This window comes from Halichoerus grypus, chromosome 1 (assembly GCF_964656455.1).
Source record: "Halichoerus grypus chromosome 1, mHalGry1.hap1.1, whole genome shotgun sequence".
In the NCBI taxonomy this organism is placed as follows: domain Eukaryota; kingdom Metazoa; phylum Chordata; class Mammalia; order Carnivora; family Phocidae; genus Halichoerus; species Halichoerus grypus.
Window position 1 is genome coordinate 72,247,188 of NC_135712.1, and position 17,157 is coordinate 72,264,344.

At 52.5% G+C, this 17,157-nt stretch overlaps 1 protein-coding gene across 6 annotated transcripts in view; it reads left to right on the forward strand.

Annotated features, from left to right (window-relative positions):
• TMEM44 (transmembrane protein 44) overlaps positions 1–17,157 on the forward strand; it is a 36,221-nt gene that overhangs the window by 1,829 nt on the left and 17,235 nt on the right. For all 6 annotated transcript variants that reach the window (XR_013445944.1, XR_013445945.1, XM_036114400.2 and 3 more), the window contains exons 2-8: positions 969–1,095; positions 3,005–3,098; positions 4,171–4,337; positions 4,531–4,617; positions 8,717–8,887; positions 10,454–10,582; positions 12,662–12,766. Coding sequence is in view for 4 of the 6 variants with exons in the window: in XM_036114400.2 (XP_035970293.2) it covers positions 969–1,095; positions 3,005–3,098; positions 4,171–4,337; positions 4,531–4,617; positions 8,717–8,887; positions 10,454–10,582; positions 12,662–12,766 (880 nt within the window). In the remaining 2 variants the exon portion in view is untranslated. The remainder of the gene's footprint in view (positions 1–968; positions 1,096–3,004; positions 3,099–4,170; positions 4,338–4,530; positions 4,618–8,716; positions 8,888–10,453; positions 10,583–12,661; positions 12,767–17,157) is intronic.

A 17,157-nucleotide genomic window follows, 5' to 3' on the forward strand; every position in this document is an offset into this window, starting at 1 on the left:
TGAGCCCAGAGAGTCTCTAGAGTCTTCGCTCTTAGGCTTTGAATTGGTGTCAGGAGCCCAGGGCCCAAATGAAAGGTTTCCGTTCTCACTGTGAGCTTGGGGCTTCGTCTGGCAGATCAGGAAATGTGGGAACCCAGCAGCCTTCCCTCCTCCTCCATTGTGCCCCAGGGCGGGCCCTCAGAACCAGCCAAACAGTCCTAACGACGACGTGGAGTGAGTACCACCTTGTGGTTGAAGAAAATGAAACAAGAGCTGCAATGGTGCCTCAGTTTCTCCATAAAATGTAGCACGGAAACATCTAGAACAAAGTGTTTCTAAGAGATCTCTGAGCGCTTCCAGGCTGTTGTGCCTTTCTGTGCTTGTTCCAGGGGAGTGGGGCAGGGCAGGAAAAGGGGAATGAGGGAGGGAAGTCAGGCCCCTCCCTAGGGGCCTGTAGGGAGAGGTCAGCCCAAAGTGCCATGGCATCTTTGAGAAGTCTTGCTCGCTGTGTGTGTGTAAAGAACATGCTTAATCTGGGCAAGGGCTGGTAGAAGCCAGGCCACCCCCCTGCACGTACGGCTTTGAAGGATTTCACGTGAATTTGAAAGAATCAAGTTGCCTTTTTCATTTAGGCAATTATTTTTATAACCCGCACGTTTCCTTTCAATAATCAAACCTGACAGCTAGTTTGCCAGCACTGAGTAGTAGGTCATGAACTTGAGTTGGCCTGATTTGTGGGAGGAAAGAAATTCCTCTTCATTAGAGAGGCAGGTCTGGCTCGTGCCGTGGGCTCGTGCTGCGGTCTTTGATCCTTGATTTTCCTATCTGTAAACCAAGTTCAAAAATACCCGCCGAATCCCTGGGGGGAGAGAGTGCTTCACAGGGACACAAAGTCACAATTGCCCTTTTCAGACACCTGCTCTGGGAACCCCCTCATGGCTCTGGTGTTCTGTCCATACCCACCAACCCCCCCCCGTCTGTCACCACAGGCTTCTCTATCTGAGATGTGCAAAGAGATCCGGACGGGACCAGTCAGTGCTGTGTGCGGCGTGCTGCCTCCTGACCAGCCTCTGTGACACCATCGGGGCCATTCTGGCCAGACAGCTCACCATCCAGGTGCGTCGGGCCCACAGGTGACAGTGGCCTCTGTCTGGTTCCATCACCGTCAAGGTGCGGTTTCGCCTCATGCCTGTGCCCTTGTTGGTGTTTCTGCCCCCATCCGGTGCTCCTGCCCTGAGAGCCACATGGCTCACTTCGGGGCTTTGCTCAAAGGTCAGCTTCTCGGTGAGGCCTCCCCTGAGCACTCACGTGCAGCCGTGCCCTACCTCTACCGCAGGGGCTCCAGACCCCTTCACCCTGCTCTGTTTTTTCCCATAGCTGACGCCCCTGATACACCGTCTGTTTTCCTTACTTATGCTTCTTGCTTCTGGTCTGTTAACCCCTACTAGAGGCTCAGCTCCCCAGGGGCAAGACTTTGTATTCACTACCTTATCCCCATGACTTCAAACAGCAGCTGGGACAGAGTAGATGCTCAATAAATAGTGATGGTTGTGGTGATTGTTTTTAGAGCCTTGTTTTTATTGTTTTAGAAGCAGTGGGGAGTCTGCTTCTCCCTCTGCCCCTCCCCCCAACTCATGTGCACCCTCTCTCTCTCAAATAAATAAATAAAATATTATTTTAAAAATAAATAAATAAATACTTCACTATGTACTTGGCACTGAGGGCTTGTCTCATATGAATTCATTTAATACTCAAATTATCTTATGACCTAGGCTCTCTCTTTATCCCTGTTTTACACACGTGGACACTCGGGCTTAGAGGTTGAATAACTTTTTTTTTTTTTTAAAGATTTCATTTATTTATTTATTTGACAGAGAGAGAGAGAGAGCACAAGCAGGGGGAGCGTCAGGCAGAGGGAGAGGGAGAATAGACTCCCTGTTGAGCAGGGAGCCCAATGTGGGGCTCGATCCCAGGACCCTGGGATCATGACCTGAGCCAAAGGCAGATGCTTTTTTTTTTTTTAAATATTTTATTTATTTATTTGACAGAGAGAGAGACAGCAAGAGGGAACACAAGCAGGGGGAGTGGGAGAGGGAGAAGCAGGCTTCCCGCTGAGCAGAGAGCCCGATGTGGGGCTCGATCCCAGGACTCTGGGATCATGACCTGAGCCGAAGGCAGACGCTTAACGACTGAGCCACCCAGGCGCCCCCGAAGGCAGATGCTTAACCGACTGAGCCACTGAGGCGCCCGAGGTTGAATAACTTTTATAAGGTCCAGTAAGCAGCAGTGCCAGGAATCAAACTGCTTTTTTTTTTTTTTTTAATTTTATTTATTTTGAGAGAGAACATGCTCATGAGCTGGCGGGGAGGGGGATTGGAGGGGGGGCATGTGGGCAGGGCAAAGGGAGAGAAAGAGGGAAAGAATCCCAAGCAGACTCCACGCTGAGCATGGAGCCCCACTCGGGACTCGATCTCATGACCCTGAGGTCAGGACCTGAGCCGAAATCAAGAGTCGGACCCTTAACTAACTGAGCCACCCAGGCGCCCCTCCAGAGACTGCTGTTGACCAGTGACTCGCCTGGTATAGTAGCTGGTGCTCTGGTAGGTAGGAGCCTCGTCCGTTCCTCCAGGTGCTGGTCTGAGCACTTTCCATGTATTGGTTCATGCAATCTGCTTAGCGGAGGGAGGCGCTGTTACTATCCCTGTTCTGCAGGGGAGGAAAGTGAGGCCCAGAAAAGGTCAGTGGTTGGGCCAAAGTCACACAGAAGAGGCTGGCCGTGCACTGGGAAGAGTGCGGAGTGAGAAGTGGAGGGCTGGTTCTGCTGGTGGGCCTCTGCCTAAGGGATCGGTCAGTCACGCGCCCCACCTCCTCGTCAGTCAAACGGAGTTGATAACCAGCCTTTCCTGGGGCCAGTAGGCGGCTTTGCCGGGAGCACCACGTCAGTGGGAGAGGAGACCCAGGATGAGAGGTGCTGTGGTCACTGGAGAACGCTCGAACACCAAGACTCTCTCTCCTTTGCTCCCAGGTATTCACGGGTGCCTACCTAGCAGCTGTTGACTTGGTGAACTTTGTCTTCATCCTCTTCCCCATCTGTGGCTGCAGACTGAAGTCTCACGTGGGTGAGTGTGTGGCCTTCTGTTCCTGTGTGCGTTCACCCACTCTTTCATCAGCGTGCTCAGTGCCTGCTCCTTGTCGCGCCTGAGCCGGGCCCCTGCCGGGTGCAGACAAAGGAATTGGCTCCCTGACCCCAGCCAGGGAAGAGAGGCAGGGCCCTAAAGAGTCATCGGTTCTGCTAGTGAAGCGGTGCACGCACACCATGCGCAACCAGAGGGAAGGATGTGACCGTGGAATGGGGACCGCAGGGAAGGGTACTCCAGGTGAAAAGAACAGTGTGAGCAAAGGCCAGGAGGTGGGGTAGTACAGGCTGTGGGAAGGAACAGTGATATCTCGGTGTGCGAGTCCAGGATGGCCAAACAAAGCCCCGTAACTTCCGGAAATGGATGCCAGAAGTGGGCGTGGGCCACCTCGGGCAGAGAGTCCCTGAGCTGGGATGGGTCACCCTGACTCTGTGGGACCGGGCCTTCCTGAGAAGGGTCAGCAGTGTGCCCAGACCCTTGTCCAGAAAGGAAGTGCTTGCACCGGTGGGGTAAGGTAAGATGCCCCCAGCTGCTCAGCACTGCCCAGAGGAGCCATGTTCTTACTAGAATTTTCAGAGGATTATCTGTCTTATATTTCAAGGAGACTTCCAAGACCGTGCTCCTTTTTGCTCACAGTTTCGGGCCCCAGCACAAACACATTGATGCATTCCCCACGGTCGCGCCGGCTCTGCTCTGCCAGGCTCTGCGGAGCTTACGGAAGCTGCCGGGCCGTGGGGCCTGCCCTCGGGGGGCTCCGCTCTCGCAGAGGCCACTCTGTGCGCAGATACATGTGAAGCACGAAACGCTATCGGAGGGCGGAGGAAGGAGAAGAGCGCCAGTCGTGAGGGGGGATGGGATGGGGTGGTGGGGAGGAAGGACTTCTCCAAAGACGAGGCACAGCCACGGGGCCTTGAGGGGTGGGGAGGATGTGGCCTGTAGAACAACTTGGGAACTGGTTCTGGCATCAGGGCTGGCTTGACAGCTGGTTATCACAGGCCGCGGTCCGTCGAGTTCTAGATCCCAGAAGCCTGTGGCATTGTGGTGTTTGTTGCAGGTCGGGGCTCCCGGGAGAGGAAGAGGGGGCGGCGGCTCAGGGCCAGCGTATTTGCTCTGGCCCTGCCGCTGAGCCTGGGGCCAGGCTGGGCGCTCTGGGCCACCGTCCCAAAGGCTTCGGGCCCCGTCCGAGGGCCCCAGCGGAGGCTGCTGGAAAGCCTGCTGCAGGTGAGGCTGAGCCCAGGAGGACGTGGGGCTGTGCGTGTCCCTTCCCTCCTCACGGTCCCAGCAAATGCCCTGGGTAGGGGATAGGGTTCGGGCTTGCCGTGGTTGGGAGGAAACTACTAAAATTGGGAAAGGATGGGTCTGGGATGCCTGGGCTCTCTCCTCAGGGCCCTGAGCGTGTCACCTACTCCTGCAGGACAATACTGAGATCCTCGGCTACCTGCTGGGTGGCATCGCCGCCTTTGGCTCCTGGGCTTCCCGGATCCCCCCGCTCTCCAGAATCGTGAGGCTGGGTCGGGGCTGGGACTGTGGGTCACCATGGCAGGTCTTAGGGCAGCCGGGAGCATCTTCCAAGCTCCAGGTCCTGGGGCGGAGGGTTGTGTCACACGTGGATCACGTTTGTGTGTGTGTGTGTGTGTGCGCGCGCGCGCGTGCACGTGCAGGGGCTGGGCAGCCAACCCACGGGAGCTCAGGGGGCCTACTGGAGCCTTTCCCGGGACAGCCCATTGTGTTCTCTCCATAGCAAAGAAAAGCAGGCTCTCAGGAAAAAGGCCCTGGGGTTCAGTAAACGAACATCCCACTAGGAAGTGAGACAGTTTCGGAGGAGAGCATCACGAGGCTGCTGGGCTTCTGTGTATTCGGGAGCACCTCCCCACAAAAACTTCCCTGGCATCCAGGCTGAGGGAAGCCCTGTGTTGGCCGGTTCCGGAGGGGACGCAGCCGTGACTTGAGATGCTGTGCTTGCCCTTGGGAAACTCACAGTCTCCTGGAAAGACACGGAAATGCAAAGCAGGATATTTTAATGCTCTGAGAAGGATAGAATCAGATGTTTGAGGTGTCGGAGGAGGGAGAAGAGGGTTCTAAGCTATTCAAATGAGTGAGGGTGAAATCATCACACCGCCAGGCGGGGGGAGGCCACTCAGCTTGGCTCCGAAGGGATGGTGGGCCTGGAGGAGGCAGAGGTGAGGGGAAGCGGGGAGCCCCCAGGAAAAGCCACCGAGGCCGGAGAGCCGCTGTGGAAGAGCAGGATATCGTGGGTGTGCAAACCCGCTCTGCTGTGCCTGGCGGGCCTCGCTGGCAGGAATAACGGCCAGGCCTAACACCGGAAACGTGACGGGCTCCTCGCTGGGGCTAAAAAAAACATCACTTGCCCCAGAGCATCATTTCATAGCAGTTCCAGGAGAACAGATTCAGGGACGGCAGCTGCTTCGTTGGTCATTTGTGGGAAGTGGAAGCCTGTGCCATGCTGGCCGGGAACCCCCCGGGGCATGCCGCCCCCAGACCGAGGGAGGGGAGCGAGGGGAGCGTGGGGAGCCCCTGGGACGTGGGGCTCGAAGACCGTCAGAGGGACTGGTGCAGTGCCTGGCTGTATTAGTTCCCTGGGGCTGCCGTAAGAAAGATTCACAAACTTGGGACAACAGAAATGGGTTGTCTCAAAGTACTAGAGGCCAGCAGACCAGTACCAAGGTGTCAGCCGGGCCATGCTCCCCCTGAAGGCGCTAGGGAAGGAGCTCTTTCAGGCCTCTTTCCAAGTTCCTGGAAGTCCCTTGGCCGATGGCTCTGTAACTCCAGGGTTCACACGGCGTTCTTTCTCCCTGTGTGTGTCCTCATGCGGCCTTCCTTCTGTACGTGTCCAGGCCTAACTTTCCCTTTTATAAAGACACGGTCATATTGGGTGAGGGTCCACCCTAATGACCTCATCTTAACGAGGTCATTTACAAGGACCCTGTTTCCAGAGAAGGCCGCATTCACAGGCTCTGGAGGCTGGGACTTCAGCATCTTTTGTGAGAGGGGAAAACAAGTCAGCCCCTAACGCCACGCACCTAACATAGCCCCACGACTGTGTCCTTCCTTCCGCTTCGTTTTATTCACAGCGTTTGTCACAGCCTGAAACTAGCTCCTTCAGTTATTGACCACGTTGTTGGTCCCCAGTAGAACGTGAGTGCCCTGAGGGCAGTGGTCTCGTCTGTTCTGTTCCCCTCTGTATTGCAGGTGCTTGGAGCCTGCCCGTGGTAGGTGCCAGCAGACACTTTTTAAAGACTTAATCTGGTCTGGGACAAAGGAAGCTCATGGATGCAGGAATTAGGAGGGCTTTCTCGGGGCAGAAAGAGCAGCCCTGTTCTCTGTGGTCTAGGGGAAGAGAACCGAAACCAAGACTAGAAAGAGGTTATGGGGGGCGGGGGGCACATCCCATTTATAGGTTAGATGTTTTGCATAGTTTCTGGAATGTTGAAAGCGATCAGTATTGTTATTCCTGTCTTAGGAGGTAGTGGGCTCCCCATCGCTAAAGGCATTCAAGCCTGATGGCCCCTTGGCAGGCAGATAGAGTTAGATCATGTTAGGGATTAGATTGGGCAATCTCTGAGGTGCTGTCTCTGGTCCCACGAAGAAGAGCCCAGAGCTAGGATCCCCTTACTAGGGAGAAACTCAGCAGGGTTTGGGGTGTTCTGGGAAGCCTAGCCAGCACGGCTGTGAAGCCTAGATACCCCCCCAGAAGCTACTTCTAATTTACCCCTGGTGGGGGCGCTGAGGAGCAGAATGGTTGGGTGGCTTTGGTGGAAGAAGTCCCCGTTCTTCCAGGAGGGACGCGCCCGCTGACCAGGATGGCCTACGCTGGCAGCACTGGGATGGAGTGCTGTTGCAGAAGCTGAGGCACGGCTTGCTTCCAGCCCCCAGCGCAGATTTGCCAGGCAGCCTCCTGGCTGAACATCCCCCCCCCGGGTTCTGTGTGACCAGCCAGACGAAGCCCGCATGTGCTGGACCTGCCTTATCTCGAGTCACTGAGCCAACCCCAGCCTATAGCAGTTGCTCAGCACCTACGGTGTGTCCAGTGTGCAGGCAAATAGAGCCCCATAGGCCCTAGTACTGACCCCGAAGGGAGATTGAGTTTTAAAGTCAGTGCGCACCGGGAATGGGTTGGCACGTGAGTGACAGCACAGAGCTCACCCAGGTTGAGCTGATCCAGAGCAGCTGCAGGTGCAAATTCAAGAGGCAGAAGGCAGGTCCCAGCCCTGGCCCTGCAAGTCACCTCCCCTCTCGGGCCATCGGTGTCCACAGTAGATAGGGGTGGGCAGGCTGGGGGATCCCCGAGGATTTCCCATCACCGCAGTGCTGGCTGGGACAGAGCTGCTTCCTGGGCTGAGTCAGGTGCGGCCGGCAGGTCAGGGACCACTCTCCCCAGCCCGGGTGCTGGGTGTCTTTATGAACCATTCTTCAGGGCATGGCCAAGAACAAAACAGGGAGCCCCGGGAACAAAACTTGAAGAAATGCAGAGGGAAACAAAACACTCCCAAGGACTCTTTTTGAGAGTTAAAATAAAAATGGGGAAAATCAACCAAACCTTGCTTTTTCCTCTGAATTTTTTTCATTCTCTAGCCAAGGCCTGTATATCTCTAAATATAATTATTTAATAAGTAAAATGAATTACATATAATTTATATTTATATAAATTTAAATATGCCGTGTGATTATATATAATTGAAAATATATAGTATTTGTGTATATACACATAAATGTATACATAAAGTGACATCACACCTGTAAAGGGTACTTAACATATAAATATTGAAAGTGGGTTTTTTGGCTTTTGTTTGGTTTTCGTTTTGGTTTTTTTAACCAGTATTGTCATTATTCATTCTCCAAAAATATCCCCTGGCTTCAAAACTTCCAGAATGTTATCTCTAATGTTCTTGACCTTTCCCGGCTGGCCAGATTCAGCATTGGTGGTCCCAGGAAGAGAAGTCAGTCCTTGGCTGTTCATAATTTGTCCTAATTCCCTCCCGTTCTCCCAGCTGACATTCATGAGCCCCTACCCAGGGCGCGGTGTCAGGGATGCTGAGATGGGGAGGACGCTCTCAGGAGCACTCTGTCTGCTGGGATGTGTCATGTGTCATGGGGCCTGGAAGTGGGAGTGACTCGCCCCTGTTTGGGTGGAGATGGTATGGGAGGTTTCTCAGAGCTGAGTTTAAGCCAGGTTCTGAGGCATGAATAGGCAAAAGAAGCAGTTTAAGCAAAAGCCGAAGCAGCACCTTTGGGGACTGGCCATGGGCAAAGAGAGGGCTTGCCCTGCAGCCTGCATGCCACCAAGAGCCTAGGTCTTAGAATCCAGCTCTGATGGGGCGCCTGGGTGGCTCAGTTGGTTAAGCGACTGCCTTCGGCTCAGGTCATGATCCTGGAGTCCCGGGATCGAGTCCCGCATCGGGCTCCCTGCTCTGCAGGGAGCCTGCTTCTCCCTCTGACCCTCCCTCCTCTCATGTGCTCTCTCTCTCAAATAAATAAATAAAATCTTTAAAAAAAAAAAAAAAAAAAAGAATCCAGCTCTGAGGAAGCTGGGGGAGGGCAGTGCTCCTCCCTGCCCAGCTCCCTCCTCTCTCTCTGTCCAGTGCCAGGGTAAGGTGTTTTCTTCCATCCACCTGTGGACCCGGCTCCTGTCGGCTCTGGCTGGCCTCCTCTATGCCTCGGCCATTGTGGCCCATGACCGGCGGCCTGAGTACCTGCTTCGGGCCACGCCCTGGTTCCTGACCTCCCTGGGCCGAGCTGCACTGGACCTCTCTGTATCCACCTGGGGCCTAGGGGGCTTGACTGCTTGTGTCTCATGTCCTCCCTGCCCCTGTGGTGCCCTCCCTCCCTCTTGCTAGATGGAGCTCTCTCCCAGGGGCCAGGGCCAAGGTTTGAGGCCTGGGGCCGACAGATGCAATTGCAGTTATTTGCAATTTTGTATTTTGTTTCCTTTATGTACATATAAAAGAAAGAATGATCTCTTGGCTGGACCTCTGTGGAGCAGCAGGGGGCAGTGTGCAGGTTCCTGGCCCTGGGAGCAGGAGACCCGGGCACCAGTCTCACTGCTGCTTCTCCCCTGGGCCGGCCCCCACCCTCCCGGGAACCTGTTCCCCTCATCTTTGCCCTGTCTTTCTCACAAGGCTAGGAACGGGCTTTGCAAGCCGACCTGCCATGCAGGGCTAAGCATCCCCGTTCTCCTGTCTTTGGCACTGGAGCCTGGGCTGGAGACACAGATAAAAGCTGACAAGGGCTGCCCTTTGTCAGTGACTCCTGATCACCTTTCTGGTTCCCCAGTGGGTGTTGCCTGATGCGCGGACACCCCAGTGACCTTGACATGAGAGCCTCAAGGGCAAGCTAAGCTCAGACAGTGGGTAATTTGTGTATGAAAAACCTGTGGATTTATCAAAAATAGTTTAGAAATAGTTAAAAACGGTGGTTTTTCTCATTAGCTGCCATATTAAGTTACCAGAAGTTGGTGGCTTGAGACAAAAGAAATGTATTCTCACAGTTCCATGGGCTACAAGTCCAAAGTCCACGCAGGACCACACTCTCCTGGAGGCTCTGGGGGAGAACCCTCCCTTGTCTCTTCCAGCTTCTGATGGCCCCTTGTGCTCCTTGGCTCTGGTAGCGTAATTTTATCTCCTGCCTGAGTCTTCACAAAACCTCTTCCCTTCGTGTATCTCTGCCTGTCCTCTGCTCTTATAAGGACTCCAGTCATGGGATTAAGGGTCCATCCTAATCCACATGACCTCATCTTAACTATATCAGCACAGACCCTTTAAAGAAAAAAAAAGATTTTATTTTTAAGTCATCTCTACACCCAACGTGGGGCTTGAACTCACACTTGATCTTAGCCAAAAGGCCGAGAAGCAATGGGGCTTGAACTCACAATCCCCAGATCAAGAGTTGTTTGCTCCACCGACTGAGCCAGCCAGGGGCTCCAAGACCCTATTTTTAAATAAAGTCACTTTCTGAGCTTCCAGATAGATATGAATTTGGGTGGGGGTGGAGGGGCACTATTCAACCCACTCTGTGTACTGTCCCTGTAAGCCAAGCGCTTCAAGGAAGATGTTTTTCAAAATGCTTTTGTTTAACAAGTATTTACTAAGTATTTACTAAATTCTTAGAGGCAGGGTCTTGCTGGCTGCTGGGCCCTTGTGGGGGAAATGTCAGACCCAGTTCCGTTCTTAAATGAACATGTCTGTTCTGGGGCCAACCCAGGCAGGATCATCCCCGGGAGGGAGAGAGCCCAGTCAGGGGGGCCCTCGGGGTGTAGAGGTGAAGGTAGCCGTGGGTGGCCGAAATGCTCTGCTTCCTTGGACCTTAACTCTCCCTCTCAGATCATATTCCTCTCCTGGGTGATGAAGAGCAAGATGAGACGGGCCTTGGGATTTGCCCCTGAAGCCGGAGAGAGCCCTGACACCCAAGCCCTCTTGACCTGCGTGGAGAAAGAGGAAGAAAGCCAGGAGGCAAGGTCTCGCCAGCTGGAAAACTGCTGGTCCCACGGGGGGCTGCGTGCGGAACCCTGGGGCTCCCTTGAACTAGAACAGTTGGTGACTTTAAAAAACTACTGTTTATGGAAAAAAAGAAAAAAAATGACCGTTTTTGCCCAATACCAAGCATACCTGGAATAAATAGGATCCTCTACTTTTCCAATTACAACGTATTTTTTTAAGTTTTTTTGATCTTTTAATAAACTTTAATATATTTTTAGCAACATAGATGGAAGAGTCAAATGTCCATGTATGCTCTTTGGCAATTTACCTCCTCATATATATATGTGTGTGTGTATATATATATGTGTGTATATATATATATATATGTTCCCGTACTACATAAATTAATAGGTTAATTTAGAAATAATATGATTTTGCCCACATAGTTTAGGAAAACATGTATTCCCACTTTCACGTGCGTCTTTGACGTCCGTATCATGGCCATCACTAACACAGCCTTTTTTCAGTTGATACAGCTAAAAGCTGGTCTTTCAAGGTTTGTTTGCGTAGTGTCCACCATTTACAGTTCCGTTATGCCAGCACGCGTGTTTGTCTCCTTTTACTGACTTGAGGAGGTGACCCCTGTGAGTAAGCAGAGCTTCTCCTAACTGAGGCAGTTTACCTTTGTCAAAAGTCCTCGGTTCCCAGTAACTGAGAAATTCCTTCATAATACAACAGTGCTTATCAGGACTAGAACATAAAGCAGGTCCCCCTTTTCTAAGATAATTTCTTGAGGAGACAAATCTCGCCTATTGCCTGGGCTCCTCACTTTCCTCGTTTTTCTCTCAGAGAGCATGAGTGAGACTCTGAGCGAGCTGGTCCACTCCTTCCAACGTTCTCGTTTGATACAGCATGAAACAGAAGATAGTGGTGGACATGGCCAAGGGAGAGGGGTTTACGCAAGTGCTTGGACCAGAGCTCCATGTTCCCATCAAGGCTCTAATGGGAGGTTATTTTCATTCCATTCCAGAAACTTAGGAAATTAGGTCCCCACAGAGAGCTAAAGTATTTAAAGAGAGCCTTGTGTGTCTTGGTGTTCTGAAGGGAGGAAGGGGAGCCTTTGCAATGTCTTCCACAGGGCTTTTTTTTTTTTCTTAAGATTTTATTTATTTATTTAAGAATGAGAGAGAGAGAGAGAGCATGAGCAGGGGGAGGGGCAGAGGGAGAAGCAGACTCCCCGCCAAGCAGGGAGCCCGATGCGGGACTCGACCCCAGGGCCCTGGGATCATGACCTGAGCCGAAGGCAGACGCTTCACCGACTGAGCCACCCAGGCGCCCCTCTTCCATAGTTCTTTACAGCGATGGTTCTCAGTGTGTGGTCCCTGGACCAGCATCAGCCGCGAACTTATTGGGGATGCAATTCTGGGGTTCCACCAGCTCTACCAACTCTGAAGCTGAGGGTGTTCTAATAAGTCCATTGGGTGCTTCTGATGCACACTAACATCTGAGAACGATTGCTTTACAAAAGCATTTATTTAGTGCCTACTGCAGTGGTTCCCAGACTTTGGCACGCTTTAGAATCATCTGGGGGGCTTTGAAACTCCAGGTCACATCCCTACCAGTGAATCAGAATGTCTGCTAGGGGGTGGTGGGCAAAGCTAAGCATCAGGGTTTTGCTTTGTTTTGTTTTGTTTTTAACATGCCGGGTGACTCCACTATGCAGCAAAATTTGGGAACCACTGGCCTACTGTGACCTCAAAGAGATAAGAGGGGCACCTGGGTGGCTCAGTCAGTTAAGCATCTGCTTTCAGCTCAGGTCATGATCCTGGGGTCCTGGGATCGAGCCCTGCATCGGGCTCCCTGCTCAGCAGGGAGTCTGCTTGTCCCTCTGACCCTCTCCCCTGTTGTGCTCTCTCCTCCTTCACTCTCTCAAACAAATAAATCTTAAAAAGAGAGAGAGAGAGAGAGAACATAGGAAGCAGAAAGTGAAATGTACCATGAAACAACAGAAAAAAATAATTAGGGATTCTTTCGAAGAAAATGGGACTTTGTTTTTGGAAACTGTCTCCTGACTAAGAATTCTGTTTTTGTCTCCCCATCTCTGCTTGAAAGAATTCAGATTGGGTGCCTCTCACTACACTACCACCCTGCAAATCACTCAGGACAATGGCAGCCATCAGTCGCTACTTGGAGCTGACCATCGAGCCGGTGCAGCAGGTAAGTGGCGGTGGGCCACAGCCAAGGGTCCAGAAGGGTGGGAAGTAGTCATGGAAGGCTTCCTGGAGGAGGTGACACTTTAGATGCAGGATGGGCAAGATGAGGCAAGAAAGCATGTAAAAGGAGGAAGGAGCTGTCCAAGGCCTCAGTGGGAGACGGGTGAAAGGCTGGAGAGGAGGCAAGGGAGAGATCGTCCCGTTGTGGAGCCTATCCTCCTGAGGGGCAGGAGTCCAGGAGGCATCAGGACTAGAGACTCAGGGCCAGATGTGCCTTTTAGAGGTGTCACTCAGGCAGTGTTGGAGGGCAGACGAGGCAAAAGGAGATAGAAGCGGGGCGCCTGAGTGGCTCAGTTGGTTAAGTGGCTGCCTTCGGCTCAGGTCATGATCCCAGGGTCCTGGGATCGAGTCCCATGTCGGGCTCCCTGCTCAGCGAGGAACCTGCTTCTCCCTCTGTCTCCTGGCTTGTGCTCTCACTCTCTCTCTGTCAAATAAATAAATAAAATATTAAAAAAAAAAAAAAAAAAAAAGGAGATAGAAGCAAGGCAGTCAGTGAGGGACAGCTATAAGTCCAGGAGAGAGGTGGTGTGGCCTGAACCAAGGCTGGGGCAGGGGGAGAGGCGGAGACTGAGTGGAGGCTTGGGAGGCTGAGGGAGGCTGAGTGCTCCCGATGACTCCCGAGGTCCTAAGCCTGTGCGCAGAGGGTCCCCAGGAGGAAGAGGTTTAGAAAAGAGATGGGAAGAGGTGACAGGAAGTCCACCCCCTCATCCCACACCCACTAAGACTTCCAGCGACCTCCAAGTCCGTAAATCCTGGGTCGGCTCTGTCCTTGTTGGGATTGAACACACTTGGCCACTGGCTGCTTCGGATTTATGGAGCGCCGGCGCTCCCAGCTTCTCTGCACCTTGTGTAGGCCCCTGAGGGCGGGCTGGCCCCCAAGGCTGCAGCACCCCAGCTCTGTCCCCGCAGGGCTCCCTCCTCTTGGCATGCTTGCTCGCCCGGGCCCACAGTCCCAGAGCGCTCGGGGCCAGCTCCCCTCCCAGCGGGGTCACCACACAGCACCCCACCCTTGCCGTGTCCGAACAGAACTTGGGATTGCCATGTCCTCCCCCTCCCCCGTCCTCAAATTCTTCTCTCTCCCTCACTGCACGTCCACTCCAGCTGTGAGTCTCCTACATACTGCTTTTACAATAGAGCCAGCAGCCTCCTACCTCATTCCCTCATCCCGTTCTCGGGAGTTAACCTTGCCCCCCCTTCCACCTGCAGCCAGCAGCCAGAAGGGGCAACTACATCGTGTTCCTTCTTGGTCTGAAGTCCCCTGGCTTCCCATCTCATACAGAAAAAAATCTAAAGTTCCACAGACTTGCGAGACCCTGGAGCCCAGCACTCGCTCCCTCCCCACTTCTCTCCCCTATTCTCTTCCCTCTTCACTCACTCCTCCCAGCTGCCTGGGATTTCTCTCTCCATTCCTGTGCCTAGAATGCTCTTCCTCCTAATTGCTTTTATATGGCTGCCTCCTTCCGGTCTTCCGGACTTCAGTTTAAATGTCACCTTCTCTGGGTGGCTCAGTCAGTTAGGCATCTGCCTTCGGCTCAGGTCATGATCCCAGAGTCCCTGGATCAAACCACCCCATGAGCTCCCTGCTCAGCGGGGAGTCTGTTTCTCCCTCTACCCCTCCCCCCTGCTCTTGATCTTTCTCTCCCTCTCCCAAAAAAATAAATAAAATCTTAATAAAATAAATGTCTCCTTCTCAAAGGCCATCCCTGACTACACACTAAAAGTAGCCTCTACCTTTCTATCATATTTCTCTATTTTACTGCCTTTTTAAATACTCTACAAAGCACTTCTCACTATCTTTTACTTTGGTTGTCTGTCTCCTGCTGGGATGTAAACTTTGCCTCCTTCTCTCCTGTTTGCCTAGACCCTGGTGTGTGAGGCCCTCGGTAAAGGCTGTTTGGATGTTTGGAGCGTGGCGCGGAGCTCAGTGGTAGCGGCCCCGTTCAGCTGCCCGAGAGACGGGCTGGTGCTCAGAGTTTGGGCCTGAAAGATAGGTTTTACTCTTTGTTGTGGTTCCTTGGAAAGGAGGCACAAGTAACCCCAGGATGTCAGTGGCATTCAGAGAGATTGAGAGCACGCTTTCACAGTTAAGAGCCCACTTGGGCCATGAAACCCTTGTTAGAATGGGAAGTCTGGGGAGAGAGCACAGGGAACCCCAGCAGCATCTGGCAACGTTTTGCACTAGAAATTTTTAAATCATCGAACTTCTGAAAAATACTAGTGCAAAACTTGCATTCACTCTAACCCTCCCAGTACCTGAATCTTGAGTGGATTCATGCTGCGGAACTGACTCCGGGAAAGAAAAGTGTGTCCCTCCTTCATTCTCTTCCATTGAGGCCACCTGCCTCACATTTTTGAGCAAATAGTCCCATTTGGCTTCTTCCTTCTGTGTCCACCAGAGGGCAGTGGTGTCGCTGGGACAGCTCCCAGCAGCCAGCCTGCAGCCCCGGTCCCTGCCGGGCAGGAAGCCGCTTCTCTGGGCTCCAGGGCCACCACTCCCACAGCAGTGTGTTTGTTGAGGGCTAACTACTTGCCAGTCTTTGAGACAGTAATAACAGCCATCGCTTCCGTGATGCTTCTTACGCTGGTCACAGGTGGTGCTTAGAGTACTGGACTAAGTGCTTTGTAACCAACCATAGAAATGCTCCCTCTGGGCTAAGTGCTTTGTGTACATGAACTCATGTAAACCTCACAGCCGACCCCTAACCTCATTTTACAGATAAGGAATACGGGGCACAGAGAGGTTAAGCAACTTGCTCAAGGTCACACAGCTTGTCAGTGGCAGAACCAGGATTCAGACCTGTCTCTACCCGAGTCTGTGCACTTGACCACTAGGCGACACTGCCTCTTACTTGGCATAATGTCTGACACCAAGTAAGCACTTGATAAATGGTTGGCTTTTAAATTATTATTAATGTAAATTCTCATAACTATTATTATTTCTATTGTTATTATTGAATAATCAACCATTGTATTATGATTTTAAATTGAGGCGCAGGGAGGGTTAAGTAACTTGCCCAAGATCTCATAGTTAGAAAAGCACAGGAATGGGTTTCAAATGAAGCCTGTCTGATCCTGGGACCTGAGCTTTTTTAATTTTTTATTTATTTATTTATTTATTTATTTATTTATTTGACAGAGAGAGACAGTGAGAGAGGGATCATAAGCAGGGGGAGTTGGAGAGAGAGAAGTAGGCTCTCTGCTAAGCAGGGAACCCAATTCGGGACTCAGTCCCACGACCCTGGGATCATGACCTGAGCTGAAGGCAGACGCTTAATGACTGAGCCACCCAGGCGCCCCCGAGCTTTTTTTAAAGAGGACATGTTCTCTGTGTTCATTTCATGCCTGCTCAGTTAGCCAATTTTTTGTTTTTCATGGCAATGTCCCAGGGGACAAGGTTGTGGTGAAATAGGTCCCCTGCTGCCATGTGCATTGCTGTGTGTCCTGTCTGCCCAGCCATCTGGAAGTAGACAACAAGGGCCACAGGGATGCTCCCTTGTCTTTCAAGCAGTCCCTCCTGGGCGCTGGTCCTAAGGAGAGGTTTTTCAGGAGACGCACCCGGTTCAGGCTAAACTCAGAGGCTGAGGGCCATGGGGTTATGGGGATCATGGCTTGGAGCATTTGAGGACTCTATTGTTGTTGCCTGGGGACCTGTGACCCCCACCCCCCAGCCTATCTAGCCAGCTCTCGCGTGAAACCCTGCGCCCGATGCACCCAGGGCTGGAGCCTGTGTGATTTGGGGTCCAGTACGAGTAGCCATTCTCATGTGTCTGGGGCATTTACACCTGAGCCCTCTGACCCCCTTCAAAGGAGGCAAGGCAGGGACTACTACCCCCTTTGCTAGATTAGGAAACTGAGACTCAAGGAGGATGCATTTCTTGCCGAGGTGTGCGGTTTGTTGTGGAAGATGCGGCTCTAGTAGGCAGGCTGTTCCCCTGTGGTGTGTCAGCGGAAGGACCCAAATCCTGCCTGGTTCTGAAGCCCTGGCCCAGCAGGGCTTCAAGGATTTCCGGGGAAGCTCTCTTCTGAGACGGATGGATGGGTGGGTGGGTGGATGGATGGATGGATGGACGGGTGGGTGGATGGATGGATGGATGGATGGGTGGGTGGATGGATGGACGGATGGACGGAAATCTTGCAAGTTTCTTCCTCCCTTTACCCTCCCGAGCTGCTGGTGGGTATGAGGCCATGCAGTACATTTTGGCAGAAGCTCTCCAAATTACAAATTACAAATTTACATACCCTCTGATCCAGCAATTCCGCTTCTAGAAATGTATCCTTTAAGTACCCTGAAACCTTGGATGTACAGTAGAATTTCCTGCAGCCAGTGTTGTAAAA